General features: G+C 36.9%; 1 protein-coding gene across 3 annotated transcripts in view; it reads right to left on the minus strand.

Annotated features, from left to right (window-relative positions):
* The window catches only part of LOC121734516 (furin-like protease 1), a 216810-nt gene that overhangs the window by 47138 nt on the left and 151506 nt on the right, over positions 1 to 18166 (minus strand). For all 3 annotated transcript variants that reach the window (XM_042125144.1, XM_042125142.1, XM_042125143.1), the window contains exons 3-4: positions 5887 to 6046; positions 3297 to 3439 (exon numbers count right to left, since the gene is read on the minus strand). In XM_042125144.1, coding sequence (XP_041981078.1) covers positions 3297 to 3439; positions 5887 to 6046 — 303 coding nt within the window. The remainder of the gene's footprint in view (positions 1 to 3296; positions 3440 to 5886; positions 6047 to 18166) is intronic.

An 18166-nucleotide genomic window follows, 5' to 3' on the forward strand; every position in this document is an offset into this window, starting at 1 on the left:
AATAAAAAAGTAAAAAAACTCCTTTTTGGAAGTCGGTTAAAAAGTAGCCTAAATTACTCCTTATTACATCAGCTATCTGCCAATAAAAGTCCCGTCAAAATCGGTCCAGCCATTTCAGAGATTAGCCGGAAAAAACAGACAGACATACAGACAGACAAAAATTCTAAAAATTGTTATTATGGTGTAAGTACCGTCTAAATATTCATATGCATATAGTAAAAAACGGTTATTTTAATATTACAAACAGACACTCCAATTTTATTTATATGTATGTATGTATAGATGTATAGATGAAACGGACACCTTATTGAAATTGGAGAGAATTAATTTAAGTTGACTGAACATGATCCTTGTAAACAAGTAATTAGACATTCTACTTCGCAAATCTCTTGAGTGCTGGAAGTTTCCGAACTTCGGCTCATCAACATTCCGAAATCGGCTGTTAACTTTCACGAAAATTAAAATATTTACCTACGAGTTGCGATTCGCGAGAACTCCGTAAGTCTCGCATGATCGATATTATGTACGAACATGAAATTAAAATTACCAGTTTAATTTAATATGCATTGTAGAAATAGTGACTTTTGACTAACTTTAAGGGTAGACAGGGTAAGTGTTGAATATGTCATTAATCTTAGCAAACCTTACGTATAAATAGGAATATTTTTTAACAATGAGCACTATAATGCTTTTTGTAGCTAAAATCTCTCCAAATGCAAGTAAGACAATGGACAAAACGTAACCTAAGCAATCATACAGAAATTTAGTGAAAGTTAACGTTAATATACATAATTTAATTTTAACAGAAACAATTATATCTTGACAACCTTCTTTAGACATAGTAATTTTCAAAGAAGACTCAAAATTGTCGCTCCAGACTTGTCAATTTATACCCCACTAAAATGATAAAACAAAAAAAAAACTCACGCAATCAATATTGAAGAGATATACTCAATACTCATTCAAACGGGTTTCTCACAGTTTGGAAAAGTTTATTTCGGCGTTTTAATTGCAATCATCATAACTCCCGAAGGTACGAAGCGATCATTACAATATGGCCGCTTCTTTTAATTGAAATTCATAAATGGTCGCTGAATTTTGTTGGGACTACATAATAGTCTACTCTAGTCTCTAGTCAAAGTCTAGAAGTTAAACTTAGTTAAATTAACCCTTGACCACCTATCATACGTCTCACAGACCCCGCTGATATTATTTTTCTTAATATTTTTGCGCCGGAGTGTTGTATCGACTCGTTGGCTTTTGTACCTTTTTCCTGCGCCCCTAGCTATCGCCCAACGACTCGACGAGGTTAGGCAAGCATGCATTTATCTTATAAAGACTTGTGGTCGTCTGAGAGACCCCTGTCAGGAGGTTACGTAAGTTTTTTCGATTGTAATTTTTTTATTGTTTTGGAAATAATGGCTCTTAATTAAGTTCTTGTTAAGCGTTGGTTGGACCAAGGCCTGACAAATGATGAAAACATACCGAACGACGAATGCAGCGATGTGGAGCCGGTCAAAATTAATCATATTATATTGGAAGATAGTTCGTAGTGGAGCGTCTGATTCCGAATGCGAAGAGCCAACTGCAGTGCAAAGAAGCTATACATCACAAAGTTATATTCCTTCGGAAAGTGACCAAGAGTTTTCATTTGAGGATGATGTACCAATTAGCGGAAACTCGATCTAGACCTAAGAGAATGATTATTTAGCTAAAAATTACTTTAGTTTGTCATCTGCTCTGCCTGAAATTGCATTCTAGTGAACTTATCTGTGCAGATACATAGACAAAAGGTTGAAAGCAGTTACATGTTTATGGAGAAACTGGCTAAACAGTCGCTTAGGGCACATTGTGAAAGCAATGTGAAACTGTAACGTGATATGAAGAATCCTTCAGATTAACTTGATTCTCCACCAGATATCCCATGCTGCAGCACTGATGAAGAGTGATTGGCAATTCGTAAAAACTGTTCCACTTAAGAGTATTAAAAAAAACATAAAACACAACACATGTGTTTTGAATGCTAAGCTCCTATTTGCCTCGAATGCTCAGAAAATATCTGTCTTCACGGCCATAAAAAGCTCTAAGTTTGGAGCCTACAATTTTTTAGAATTAGTAACTATAATGAGTTTTATTATTTTTTAAAGTTACTTGTTAATTTAGTTATATAAAAAACGTAAGAATAATTTCCTATCAATTTAATCATTTAGAAATTATTTTCTGAAGGTGTTAGTGAGTAAGCCAAAAACACGGGATTGTACCAAATATGCTGTATTATTTGAAAAATGTTGTTGATATTCAAGTTTTTATTTTTAAACAAAGAGTTTAATAGTGCCAAAATATAATTTTTTAAATTAATATTTGCGTCCCCCTTTTTTTAATAGTTATCGTATGTTTTATAGCCGGGGTCCCACAGACGTATGGCAGGTGGTTGTGTGACAATTTTATGTGGTAGGTGGTTAAGGGTTAAATTAATTGATACGTATACCATATTAATTTTAAGCTAGTTTGTAGGTATGGTTCATATTTGCAAATGGTTGAAAAAAATAGAAAATCAGTCGCTACCTAATTTAGATTTCATAGAAGAGGGATATTTGTATTTTCTCTTAGTCTATAACAAATCCTTAAAGCACTCAAATTTTGCAGAAAAGTAAACAGTAGCGCCCGAGGCCATATTTCACCGCTACATTGTGGTGCGTTTCGCAGCTGCGTTTTGATTTTTTTCGTACATTTTTTTTCATATTCCACATAGTATGTTGCGACGATAGATACGGTGCTTTGAAAGAACAACGAACGACAGGAGAGGAAATGGGAAGGTAACGACGCGATGCGCTGTCGCCGTTTTGTATAGTTGTCGGCTGTCGCGCGTTGTTACAACGCAGATATATGCAATCTTTGTTGCTATGACGCACCGCATCACAGCAATGTGGCTTCGCTCTTACCTAGTAGCACAATAGACATAACTACCAGGAGTTCGACTGCAAAGAAACGGACAGGTTTCAATATCTGTCAAATTCGTCGGGTTTCACTAGGATTATGAACGGAATGTGCCTCGCGCTGGCTGATATAATTTATTTTTAAATATTTACAATAAAGATTTCAAAATTGAATTCTAACAATTTTAATCGCATTTTCAAACTAAATTCTAAAAAAAAAAACGGAATAACCGGCTTATCCTTTTAACAACCTACCGTGAGGCAGATTTGAATGTGAAATTCTAAATCCAGTATCAGATAATTGGCTCATCGTTCGAGCATCGATGTTTTGATTTCAGCTTAATAAGCAACAAAACCTACCAGATACCACATGTGAGGCCACTTGGGATCGTTCAATTGGAACTTGGAGTCAGCTGATCTGGGCCGACCCTTGACTCTGGAGTAGGGCAGGTCCCGCTTGCTCCCTGCTTCTCTTTTTGTGGACGACGTCGGCTGGGTTTCAGCTGGAACAAACACTTAATTAGAATCCGTATTATGCTAATTACAGTTGCTGTACTGATAATAATTATTATATTACATGATATTGTCACCAACTTTACAGCTAATATAGTTTTGTATTAAAAATGTTAGCTCTCAATTCGGAGTAATTTGTTAATCTATATTAGGGCCGATTTTTCAATCGTCCGATAACTTTTACGTAAAGAATAATTATTATGACACTTTGACATTTTTAAAATAAAATAAAAATAAAATAAAATATCTTTTTATTCAAAATGGGTATCATGATACACTTTTTGAAAGTCGAACGAAGAAACTACGTTGCCTACCACCGGTTCGGGAACTACCCCGCCGAGAAGAACCGGCGTAAGAAACTCGCACGGGGCCATCTTTTGCAAAAAAAAATGGAAAATTACAATGTTATGGCTTACAGCTATGTAACAAAATTAAAAGAAAAGTAACCTGCATGGAGCCACCCTATTCCCAAGGTGTGCTGTCCTCGAAGAAATCATTGACTTTATAATACGCTTTAGCACACAAACGTTTGACAGATTTTCCATATAAAATCTGTCAAAACGCCAAATTTATTGTTAAAATTTATCTAACGATTGAAAAATCAGCCCATAATATTATGAATGCGAAAGTGTGTCCGTCTGTCTGTCTGTTACCTCTTCACGATTAAACCGCTGAACCGATTTTTCTGAAATTTGGCAAGAAGATACTTTGAGTCCCGGGAAAGGACATAGGATAGTTTTTATCCTGGAAAAATGTATGTTTCTCGCGCGATAAACGAAATTTAGCGCAACGGAGTTGCGGGCATTAACTAGTAAGTACACCTTAAATAGACTGTATTAATAATATATATACGCTTATACGTATGTTTTATTAATATAGCTGTACCTATTAGAATTGGGTAGACCCTGTCAAAGCAATGATTGAACTTTCAGCGGCAGTTCGCGGAATTTTCCATATGAGTGTTCAATCTGCGCCCGAATTACAGGATGTTTGTATTTTAAATTCTCATACATGCGATATACATATTTGTGTTGGCAATTACCAATTCAAATATTTCCAAATCCTTTCGATATTCAAAAATGTCCGACGCTTGAAAACTCATTTTTAATTGGACGGAACAGTATTTTTATTGTGTTTCGATATTCATAAAATAGAGGATCCTAAAATTGCCGCGTCGTTTTATAAAAAAAATTAATAAAAGCTGTTATGATATTAAAATACAAAAGGTTGAAAAATGCGATACTTTTTTCCTTGTACAATAACTTTCAGTGTTTAAAAGTGTGTAAGCTGTTCGTTTTCCACATATAAACTAATTTTATACATACAGCCAATGAAACAAAAATTTCAATCTTACTTCTATTACCCTTACTCATTAGTTACCTACATTGATATGTAGGCCAAATTAGCAATTTCCGATTTTATTCGAATACGTTCCCAATTCTCAGCAAATTATTCGCGTATAATCGAACAATGAGCTGATCTAATAAGGCAAAAGTAATTCGTTTTGGATTACACGCGCATTATTATGAGGATGTTTTTCGACATTCGCCATTAAGTCAGATTCATAGTCCATTAAACGTTGGCTTATTTCTTGTGTGAGTTCTTGCTCGTCCTAACGACGCTGCTCAAGTCTTATTGATCTATATTCACCCATTAAGATATCATTACTCGGCGACCCAGTTTTATCGGAGAAAAATTGAAAACACAACAAAATATACTATTCATTCGGTGGACGGTTTCGTTGAAACTGAGCTTAATGGGTGCCATAATATTTTTCCTTTATTAAATAAATAGGGATACGACTGGTGGGATAGAAAGCGTAGGAGCTTTTTATGTGCCTATCTGACGCGTCTGGCTCCTGTACAAATTTTTGGTTGAGGTTGGACCAACAATGTAAGTGAAGTTTTGATATAACTTTTTTGCTTTTCTTTCTTGTACATAATATATCCAGTTGAGAAGCAATGTTGTTGATAGTTCGTCAAATTAACCGTACAGAAGATGGTAGGGAAACGGCAGAACACTGACTCAAAAAAAGAAACACAAATACCCCTCAATATGTTGGGTATTTAACGGTCGAAATTGACATGGGAGATGCTTCGGCACGAATGGGCCGGTTCGACCGGAGAAATACCACGGGCTCGCAGAAAACCGGCGTGAAACAGCGCTTGCGCTGTGTTTCGCCAAGTGAATGAACTTACCGGAGGCCCAATCCCTTTTCCCTTCCCTACCCTCTCCTATTTCCTTCTCTACCCTCCCCTATTCCCTTCCCTACCCTCCCCTATTACCCTATTCCCTCTTAAAAGGCCGGCAACGCACCTGCAGCTCTTCTGATGCTGCGAGTGTCATCTAGGCGACGAAAGTTGCTTTCCATCAGGTGACCCGTTTGCTCGTTTGCCCCCTTATTTCAGAAAAAAAAAAGATAGTTATGTATATTCACCTGTCGTCAGGAAGTCTCGTTTCTTCCTCGACAGTATCTTCTGCTGGCGCGCCCACCGCACCCTTGTGTCAGCTTCTAGCCTGCCGTGATGCGCGTGCGCCGGCTCTATACTGCGCCGCGCCACCGAGTGGTGTAAGAAGTGGTAGTGCTCCGAGAATATCTGAAACAATGTGGTAGGTTAGCAAATACCAAGACGTGGTTGTTTGACAATTTAAGTACTATACTTGCCACTTTTATAATATACTAGTTATTTGACCGAGCTTTGCTCGGTATTCGATAAAGTGACATTTTCTAAAAATGATTCCTAGCTAGATCGATTTATCGCACCCGAAACCCCCTATATACTAAATTTCATGAAAATCGTTGGAGCCGAATAAAATGACATTTCCTAAAAATTATTCCTAGCTAGATCGATTTATCGCCCCCGAAACCCCCTATATACTAAATTTCATGAAAATCGTTGGAGCAGATTATTAACAGGCACCATTTTTTTAACAACGCGTGAATTGTCGTTGAGATGCGACGCAAATGTAGCTACGTCGCGTCCCTCGTTACATGATGATTATTGATTACAGACGTTGTCTCATAAGTCATCTCATAAGCACAGTATAGCAATATTAGGGGATATGTCATATTGCTATACTGTGTCATAAGTAACATTTTACAATATGGCGGCGTTATTTCAACTTTTAAGTTTTAGACGTGTAGCAAAAAAGCCTTGTAAGTCCCAAGGGAGTCCATACAACAATCATTAATATTGTCGTTAATTATTATTCTCAAAGTCGTACAGACGTAATAAAATCTGTTTTGTTGCAATCACAATATTTTATTCCGTACGTGTCCCGTAAAAACTTCTAAGAACAAAAAAACAACATTATTTAAAAGACGTCGAAATTGAGTGGCGCACAGCCGTAAAATCCAACTTTATACGAACTTCGAGAGTAAAACGGTCATAACTCATAATTTCGCGTTTTATGTCTTTATTAAAGTAAGACTTGTTAAAAATACAACGTTACAGTTGGAATTACAAATGAACTGGATCCAAATCACGTAATGGTTTTTTATAATCGGATTTTGTATTTGTATAGCTTTTGATTTTACGAAGCTTTTTATTTAGTTTTAAACAAAAAGTTACTTTCATGATTTTTATTATTGCTCAACACTCACAAGACGGATTAAGCCGGGTCTCCACTAGGCAACATTTAGCGCGCGACACGTGACGCTCAACATGTACGGCAACGCTGCACAACAGCGCGCGATGTTGCCAGCTGACGCGCAACATGACGCGCGGCTTGTTGTTTGTTTAAAGAGAATTGCATCAATTGTCGTCAAGTGGAGACGCGCGCAACAATGTCCGTAGTGTGGTCTAACGAACAAGTGCTCAAATTAAGCGAACTGTACCAAAACTATGAACGTCTATGGGATACTGCTCACAGATACTATAAAAAAAATTATAACCACTGCCACTAAAATCAACACAAGTTCCTCTGGCGACATGTTGGCGACGACTGACGTAAAGTAGATGCGTAGACAGACAACGTTGTTCATCAAAAGTCCCGCGCTGACTTTCAACATGTTGGGCAACTTGTTGTCCAGCATGTTGCGCGTGAATTGTTGCTTAGTGGAAACGAGGCTTTAGGATTCCAACTGATGTGTATATGTAATGCGTGTATAAACACGCATTTTTTTTAACTCGAAGACTGTTTATTTACAATCAATAGCATTTTTTAAAATCTATCAGTACTTACATTTTATTTACATGTCGTAATGTTAATAAAAATGTATACTTAAACATTTTAAAAAATATAAATATTATACAAAATGACAAAGAAAATAAGTAAGTAAGATTGTCTCTTATTAAGTAAAAAGCAAAAAATACACATTCTCGATCTAATAAAGAAGGTTTAGCGAGAGCTCAAACTGTCATAGTGACACAAACTAAATGAAGGCCTGTTGCCGATGCCTCGTCCGACACCAGCGCGCCGCGGCCCGCACCGCGCCGCCCTGAGCCCTGCCTCTCACATTGCACCGGTTGTAATCAATTCACTAATTTACTTTAAAGTAGTAGCTCGATTCTGCTTTAGTGTTAGATACTAAATTGGAATAAATAATTTTAGTATATCTTTATATAAGCCCAGCTTAATAAGTAGAATGATTATATTATGTACTATTGTTGCTAATTGAAAATCTTTGAAATGAATCCTGTATTTAAGCGACATATTAGATAGATTGCCAATTTAGTTATTCAAAAGATATTATATTTCGAACACATGGCGTAACCAAGCAATCGCCGCTACCAATGAAATATATATTGAGGTAGAGCACAACTACTCGTAAATACCACAATCGCAAAGTAAGTAGCTGGTGGCAAAAACTTTACCCGAAAGTTTTATTCCTACTGAGCCACGAAAACTTCATAACAATCTATTAGCTTTGTCCACACTGTGCCTTTTTTGTTCATCAAGGGCATGCGTTATAGCGCAGTCAACATCGCACGTGAGACATGCCCGCGACGCTATGACACTTTTCTTTCCAACGCATGTGGATTTTGACGCATTCAATTATTGAATATGCAGATAGTTGAATAAAAAGATGATGACGAATGCTCTTATAAGCTCTTATAACCTGAGTTTGGATCGTCACAACCACTCTATAAATCCCACAGCCTTTCATAAAATTTGATTGAGGTTTAACGCATGAATGAAAAAATCCAATCCCGCATAAGGTTTTAACAAACGCGTTCTAGTTTTTCCATGTCATCGCATTTTTTACGTCACGTATTAATCAAAAGGAGGATACTGTATTAAGCCTGATATACTCAGGCTTGCTTAGCTGCCCTGCATTTGCCTGTCTGGGTCAATAATATTCAAATATTTTTTCGTTAAAAAAAATCCGATTATTTAATAATATGTGGCGATACCCACAATTCGCCTAACATTCCTGCATCGCGCTATCGAAGTTTTCTGAGCGCGTCGGTATATAAACGACAGCTGAGATGTATCACGTGGGCTTCGGCCTGACCGGGCATAACACCTCGCTCGGTCGGAAGATCTTCCTTTGGCCGCCACGCACATATCCCACATTGGTGACCCTCGACAGAACACGGCTCCTTTATCATCATTACTCCCCGCCCCTCCGCACCGCGCCAGCCAGCGTCGCCTCATCGGGTACATCGTCCACTAGCCGCAACATACCGCGGCCTGGGCGACTCCGCATCGGCATCATCGGGCTTTCTCACTACATCGACCGGTCAGCAAGCAGAGCACATCTCTCCTGGTCAGCATGTAGCATCGGCCCCGCACGGCAGCTTATCCGACTCACTGGATCCCGTGCAGCAGCTTACAGTTCCGACTCACTGGGACTCACTGCAATAGTTCCGACTCACTGGAACTCACTGGCACTGGCGACTCAAGCGACAAGACTTCAAGATTCGACCTCCGGTCTTCGGGGGGGAGTGATGTGGCGATACCCACAATTCGCCTAACATTCCTGCATCGCGCTATGGAAGTTTTCTGAGCGCGTCGGTATATAAACGACAGCTGAGATGTATTACGTGGGCTTCGGCCTGACCGGGCATAACACCTCGCTCGGTCGGAAGATCTTCCTTTCCCACAAATATAATCGGCGAAATGCGAGTCGGGCTCGCTCATGAAGGGTTCCGTACCGTTATAGAGCAAAAATAGGCCAAAAATTGTGTTTTTTGTATGGGAGCCCCCCTTCATTTTTTTTGTTAACTAATAAAAAACACAATAATAATCAAGGATTTTGTGAAAATTTCAAGAGCCTACCTGTTACCATTAGATATCGAGCAAAAAAGACCAAAAAGTGATTGGTGTATGGGAGCCCCCCTTAAATATTAATTATATTTTGTTTTTAGTATTTGTTGTTATAGCGGCACCAAAAATACACAATCTATGAAAATTTTATTCGTCTAGCTATAGTGGTTCTTGAGATACAGCCTGAAGACAGATGGACAGATGGACAGACATTGAAGTCTCAGTAATAGGTCCCGTTTTTACCCTTTGGGTACGGAATCCTAAAAACATAAAACATAAACCTTAACCCAAAGTGTTAAAAATTCACCTGAGCAATCTAAAAGTCTTTTATTATAAAGAAAGGAATACGAAATAAATAAATTATGAAATTTATTGTATTGAATCAAAATTATATAGAAAATTTGTAAAATAAAAATCTAATTCCTGAAAATCCGGTGTAGATAATTTTATTGGAGTTTATAAGCCGTGCAAAACGAATGAAAGAGCGAAACGATGTTCAGGTACGTAAGAGCGTGGCCACATTACAGTGCCGCGTAGCGGTAGCGCTTCGGCGTTTTACATACGTAGCGGATACAATGCAGAAAAACGATGCGACACTTCACGTCCGATAGTACAGAAGGGCCATGTCGTGTAGTCTCGCCGCGCGTTACTACGTTCAGTTTAGGTTATTACACTTTCATACAATTCTTATTTAAATGTGTCGTGTAGCGTCCCTGCGCTGCAGTGTAGTTTAGTGTGCATCCGTTATCTGATTGCCATAACCCAAGATGTTTAACTTAGCAAGATGGCGATGATGTATATACTGCCTACTTTATACTATTGTAAATTATTACGTGTTTCAAATAAATAATTTTGTATTTGTTCCTAGTACGATTTCATCTTTATGCTGTCGCGTTCCGACGGAGCAACGCAAGTCGCATCGCAGCACACCGGAGCGTTGTGGCCCAGTTCTAACTGGTGAAACCACACATTTGGCTTGATTCCGACGCAGGTAGCGGCCGTAACCCAGATATTAAAATGCATTGATAAAATACTAATAGATGTCCATGCATTAGCTATGTATTGACGTGTATTTCAGTAAATTGAGATGTTCAGTAAAGATAAGCACTTTAAGTGACAAATATATCCACACTGTGTACAGCTATAACATTTGTATAAACTATAAACAGTGATTTTTACTAGTATGAGGGTATAATAATATATTTGTGATTTTACTAATAAATCTCAGGAAATCATCCCGTCTAAAATGGACACAAGTTTTGGTGGTTGCAGGTTGCTCTTACAATAACTTTTTTCTATTTTTGTTTCAAAGTACTCCTTACGTAGCAATTTCAAATACAGCCGAATCGAAGAATCATAGTAGAGCAGTTTAGAGTTTTCAATTCACATTTTATTCGATCAGATCATACGTTTATCGGCGATAGATATAAAGATGAAGACTAGAATGTAGAATATCAGATTACATAACTTCTCAATATGAATGAAAAATGTAATAATACAATCTATATTCCGAAACAAAATTCAATTTTGTCTTGGCACCCGCATTGCAGATATTATGTCTTAGGTTATTACTGCCTTAAAATATTTCGCACTAGATAACTTACATCTGCTATAATAGTTCTTTGTAAAACCTACTTGTAATTTTATTAAATTTCATGAAATATTGAAAAATAGATAGGTAGTATTACTTGCATGTGAAGTAGAAGGAGCTTAGTAGCATTAAAACGTTCGTGCCAAAATAAATACTAATTCCGCATAATATTGAAGAATTATAAAAGTCAAATTATTTAAAAAAATCTTAAAAACTTAACCGCAAAAACGATATAAAAAATGTTTGTTTAAAAAGTATTAAAAATCGACAATATAGAGCAAAAAAGGCCAAAAAAGTCACGTTTGTTGTATGGGGCTCCCATATTACAACAAACGTGACTTTTTTGGCCCCTTAAATATTAATTTTATTTTGTTTTTTAATACTTATTTGTTATAGCGGCAAATCTGTGAAAATTTCAACTCTCTAGCTATTACAGTTCTTGAGTCACAGCGTGGAGACAGACAGACAAGCGAACAGCCGGACAGACGGACAGACAACGAAGTCTTAGTAATAGAGGGTCCCGTTTTTACCCTTTGGGTACGGAACCCTAAAAACAAAGTTTAATAAAACAATCTTATCTAGTTGTATTAGACAAGTTCCTACTAGGATAGTTTCCGGTAAGGGGCAGCTCTCTTCATCCCTCGAGGCTCATAAATATAAAGAAATCCACCCAGAGGCGCTCAACCTTTTACCGTTCTATTTGAAGTTTTCAAAAAGTTATCGCTACCTACAAAAATAAACAACCCCTCTAAAGATTGGAGTTCGAACACTGTACCTACTCGACCGGGGTGGAATAGGCGTTGAAAGCTGGACCCGCGGGTGCGTTGACCTACATTAAATAATAAATTGGGAAGGTTTGGTTCGTTTGGCTTTGACTAGACTCTGCAGGCGTGATTAATAATTATTAATGTTGAAATATTATTTATTAACATTCTAGAATCTAGGCAATGTTACGTAAGAGTGTATTTGGCAACGATTTCAGAATATTACTCCCCAGTGTGAATTGAAAAAACAGTCGTGTCATCATAAACTTTCCCCCGAAATATGAAAAAGTGCTTTGTTATAATCATTAATACATCAAAACAACGAGATTTCCATTTGGCTGAAACACAAAACTACTCGCTCGAAACCATTACAAAGGGAAGGTAAAAAGGCTTTTGGAACGTGGCCGCGGGCAAAGCGGCCCGTATTATGAAGCGGAGCGGAAAAAAGGTTTTGCGCCCCGGGCCGATAACTGAGTCTTAAGGACCTATTATATTAATACATTATTGAGGATATTTGAAGCCCCATATACAGTTTGTTCGCGTGTAGACGTGGATTTGTCAAAAAAACAACGTACATGAATGATCTTAAAAAAAAACCAATAATATCATGGTGTGCTAAAGCAATTTTGAGAATAATGTACTATACGCGTGATCACAACTAATTTATTATATTTTTTCTGTCTGTCAAATAAGTTGTGGTTAGCCTATCCGACACATTATCAAGAAGTGCTGAAACAGGCCTTTAATGTTAATTACTAATTTCAGACAATCAAAACAGATAAGCATTTGGTAAAAATGTAGTTGAAAAGTTTTTGCTTCAAACATTTTTTTTAATTTTTGGCAGTGCTTAAACACTCAAAAACTCTCGCCTCTATAATTCGTGCGATGACCTGCAAAAAGGATGCCTCCAACACAAGCGTAACATAATAATGTTAAACTGTTTGTTCACCTGAACAATGTGCTAATAATACTTATAATATTATATAACAGGGCTTCCCAAACTTATTTGTACTGTGACGCCCTTGGGATTTTGCTATTTCTTTACGACACCCCTTGAACCCAGCCCCCAAAAATACTTTGTAATTTTAGAACCAGCCAATATAGGTTACCATATAAACACTATTTGGATATTTATATTTTTATTAGGAAATAATGACATAATATTTAAAGTACCTATTTTAAATGCAGAATTCACAAGTCCCGGCCATATTTTATTCATTTCTCGACAGCAAAGGCGTATAGATCTCTATCGAAAACACTTTAAATCATCCCACAAGAGCTAGATCATATCTCTAAAGTGTCGTCCGCCAGCCGAGTACCTACCCACATAAATTACCCTCTTTCCCTAGTAAAATGTGTGTAAAAGGGGTCATTTGTGCGGGGACAACGACTGTACTTAATGCTTTCTGGAGACGTGAAAAGATGTTAAGGGTCTTTAGACTTTAGTACCACATTTGTGTTACGTGTCACCGCCGGCGGCGTCGTCGCGACCTGCCGTAATGACTGCTACTCCTTTTTACTGGCACACGTGATAAAATGTGCCAAACTTGTCCTATTTCAGCACCCAAACTGTACAGAAGATAACCATTTTAAGGGTCCCCGCAGACTTACAATTTAAAGTTGGCCGACTATCGTACAAACCACAGAAATAGATCAAGATAGAAGCGCCACACGCTCGTGTTCATACAAATTGGAGTGACATGGCGCTTCTATCTTGATCTATTTCTGTGCTTTGAACGATAGTCGGCCAACTTTAAATTGTAAGTCTGCGGTGACACTAAGACTCCGATTGCCACTGGGATGATTTTTTTATTCTGGCATTTTTTGTAAGAAATTCCATGGCAAATAGATATTTCTCGCTCGCGATAAAAGTAATTTTTGTCCTTTACCGTAGCGTCCGACTTCCTCCTTATATTTTTGTACAAGTATAAGTATATTAAGTACAAAAAGTAAACAAATATTTCCCTTATATAATCCATACTAATATTATAAATGCGAAAGTGTGTCTATCTGTCTGTCTGTTAACTCTTCACGCCCAAGCCACTAAGCCGACTTTGGTGGGTTTAAAAAAATATCTCCGAAAAATGTACGGTTTCAACGCGATAAATGCCATCTTGTAAGTATATAAAGTTACAAGAAGACACCCGCAACTCCGTTGCGCCAAAATAGCCTTACATAGAGGGAACCGTACATTTTTCGGGATAAAAAGCTTCCTATGTCCTTTCCCGGGAGTAAAATTATCCGCATATCTTATTTCAGCAAAAACAGTGCAGCGGTTTGGGCGTGAAGAGGTAACAGTCAGACAGATAGACACTTAGTATTTACAATATCAGAGTGCATTTATATAATTTTTAAATATTATATTTGTTAACGTTACGTTGTCGCACGGGTATAAAATATAATAAACACTGAAACATGACTGAAAAAATGATTAAAATCGATAGCCTTCACGTGGTCTACTTCCTATCTGTGCCAAATAACATAAAAATTGCTCCAGTAGTTCGCGAGATAAGCCCTTTAAAATAATTTCCCCCGTTTTTCCACATTCTCCTATTAGTCTTAGCGTGATAAAATATAGCCTATAGCCTTTCACAATAAATGGGCTATCTAACACTGAAATAATTTTTCAAATCGGACCAGTAGTTCCTGAGATTAGCGCGTTCAAGTTGGCCCTTTTTAAATAATTTTCCCAGTTTTTTCCACATTTTCCTCTATTTCTTCGCTCCTATTAGTTTTAGCGTGATAAATTATAGCCTATAGCCTTCCTCGATAATCGGACTATCTAACACTGAGAGAATCATCAAAATCCGTTGCGTAGTTTTAAAGATTAAAGGAAACAAAGGGACATGTGGGAAAAAAAGCGACTTTGTTTTATAATATGTATATAGAAGTACCCAGTCTCTAGAACCATAATGTATGTAAATGAATCTGTAACAATGTTATTTCTACATGCTTACATAATATTTTAGCTACCATTCATCTCAAGATGTTGGTTCGGCTGTCGGCAATATTACCCTGGCTGCCCTGGCTACGAGGGGGAATCCCGGTTACCATAGCAACGCAGCTTCCCAATGGCGTCTTATAAAACTTTTATTCCCTCCAAAAACGTTATTCAATTATGGACAACGTTTTGTTTGGATATTTTAAGTAGATGCTCCAAAGTAATTGAAGGGATAATACCTAGTTTAATATAGCAATCAGAAGTGCAATTTTATATGTTATGAAATAAATAAATAAGTTCGTTGATCGGATATTTTGGTGTATTTGGGATTTTCATTTTAGAAGTAGGATTACTATAATTAAAATTGATGTTTTGTATAATAAAAGCTGGGCTTAGACAACATTAAAAGGTTTAAAAGAAAATATAACATTTCACAAAAAAATTAATAATCCATACGACAGTAAAAAACATCGCTACGGTTTTTTAAAACCACAACAAAAACAGCCAAGTCCAGCCGCATATGTGTAAAAAATGGTCATAACTCAGAACTTTTGCGCGAAATATTTGTTTCGCTTTAAAAACAAACCGGAACCGGATATAAAGGGAACGTTGACGGAAACCCGGTGTTAAAAATGTATCCCTTCCGTCGGTGTTTGCTGTTTATAATACGACCTTTGGGAAATACGAGGGAAACAATTTTACAACGAACTTGTGTGGTATAAAATAGTGTCTCAACTCAACGACGCTGGGGTATTGTAAGTTTTCAAGTTTGGTTTGAAATAAAACATGTTTAGTATTTATGAGTGACATGGGGACAAAATGTTGGTATTTTTTTTTATTGTAACAAGTCGATGCCAAGTGGCTAGCTTTATTGAAACCATCAAATGAGCCCGTAAAAATGAACAACTTTTTCTATGAGAACAATGCTGGAACTCAAAAAAATCTGTCTTCATACCCATACAAATTGCCCGGATCTGCAATTTGTATAGGTATGAAGACGGCATTTTCGGTAACGTTGTTAAACCTAACGACCTGTATTTTCGTAATATGAATTCGGCATGTTCACAAATTATTGAAACGAGGTGTTGTGTTGACGTTTTTGTTTTACAAACAATTAAATACTAAATAAAAAAATATTAATAAAAGAATTACATAACGTAAAATATTTACAGTTTCTCACATACAAATAGAATTACATTAAAAATTCCAGCACACTCATTTTCCGATTCCATTGGCACAAGAGAAAAAAAACATTGGAATCGCATTAAAGTTTTTATATCGAGCAAAAAGGCCATAAACAGGGTGTGCAAGTATTAGCTATCTCGTAGCCGTCCGCGCCAGACTCTATGAGAAATCATTTCTTGAAATTCATTGGGAGTAAGAGCCGAACGCAATGTACTGAAAACGTACGCTTTTGTGAAACGCGAAGCTTTTACGGCTACACTCTGTACCTGCATTAGGGTTGCCAACGGCGAAATAGAAAATAACTAAAAATGTGATCAAAATTATTTTCAGCCAGGTTAACAACGCAGTGTTATACCAGTTTAACGTAATTTTACTTTTTAATTTATAAAGCTTATGTTGTATTTTAATACAAATCTCATTAACTGAAGCCATGTAATGAGTTTTTTGCCAGCCCTATTCTCCCCTCTCGATTTGAGTACAGTCTCGAAAAGACAGCGTGGCGGATACATTTTGTAACTCTCTACTTTCAAAGAGTTCTTTCAAAGAAAGCATACTCAAAGTTTGCTAGCTTTTTGATTTCACTATCAATGATACAAAAGCTTTGTGTATCGCTCGTTAAAATAAAATAGAGACCATATTATTTTTCTGCTACCATTAGATAAACATATACGTTACATTATCTATCTTATATCTTTAAACGAGCAATTCTTGTATATATATATTTGGAATCTCCGAATCGGCTCCAACGATTTTCATGAAATTTAGTATATAGGGGGTTTCGGGGGCGATAAATCGATCTAGCTAGGAATCATTTTTAGAAAATGTCATTTTATTCGTGTTTTATCGAAAACCGAGCAAAGCTCGGTCAAAGAGCTAGTATATATAAATCTCAAAGGTGACTGACTGACATAGTGATCTATCAACGCACAGCCCAAACCACTGGACCGATCGCTAAGAAAGGATTTTGATCAATTCCACCTCCAAGGCGTTAAAATAGGGGATGAAAGTTTGTATATAATAATACTTCTTAACGCGAGCGAAGCCGCGGGCAAAAGCTCGTAATAATATATGTCATTAGATCTACGTATGTTCTTAGCAATGTGACTTGAAAATATTTTCATACTAGATGACGCCCGCAACTCCGTTGCGCCAAAACTCGTTTATCGCGTGGAAACCGTACATTTTTTCGGGATAAAAAGTATCCTATGTCCTTTCCCGGGACTCAAAGTATTTCCATGCCAAATTTCAGCAAAATCGGTCCAGTGGTTTGGGCGTGAAGATGTAACAGACAGACAGACAGACACACTTTCGCATTTATAATATTAGTATGGAAGTATGGATGAGCCACAGATCGTACGTTTTCCCATCGGATATTAGTGTGTACATTGAAAACAGGTTCTGTTTTGAATTTTAATACGAATTTGATCTCGATTCAAATTGCGTGCATCCCCCGACAGCGCGTTTCGGAATAACCCCTTTATTGGATTTGTTTAGTTCCGTCCGAACAAACTAAACTAAAACCGATTTCACATTGTGACATATTAGATTTTCAGTTGAAATATATGAAAAGTATATATTATATTTGTAAATATCAATATTTTCAATAATATTATAAATGTTTATTATTAATTAGTGTTATATATTATTATGTCTGTCTGTTACACCTTGACAAACATCTTTTATATTATTAACTGACGTCGAAAAAAGTAAGATGATCAAGGTTTGGCCTTATATATTTTTTAGCTTGGACTTGAAGTAATGTATGTGAACATTTATTCTATCTAATCGTCATGACATCCTAAGTTTTGAAATCTTTGGTGTAAGTATACTTACTTTCGTAGGTCGGGAATCGGGATGCAGTGCGTTGGGAATTACTTATATCTTATAGTTACGTTTAAGAGCGAGGCCACGATGCTACGTAGCGTTGCGGTTTTTTGTCGCAGCGGCAAAGTTGTTCCACAAACATATTTGTTTTAAAAAATGCCACATTGATGCGTTGGGTAAATTGGGTTGTTTTGACGGA

The sequence above is a fragment of the Aricia agestis genome, chromosome 15, assembly GCF_905147365.1.
Source record: "Aricia agestis chromosome 15, ilAriAges1.1, whole genome shotgun sequence".
Lineage (NCBI taxonomy): Eukaryota > Metazoa > Arthropoda > Insecta > Lepidoptera > Lycaenidae > Aricia > Aricia agestis.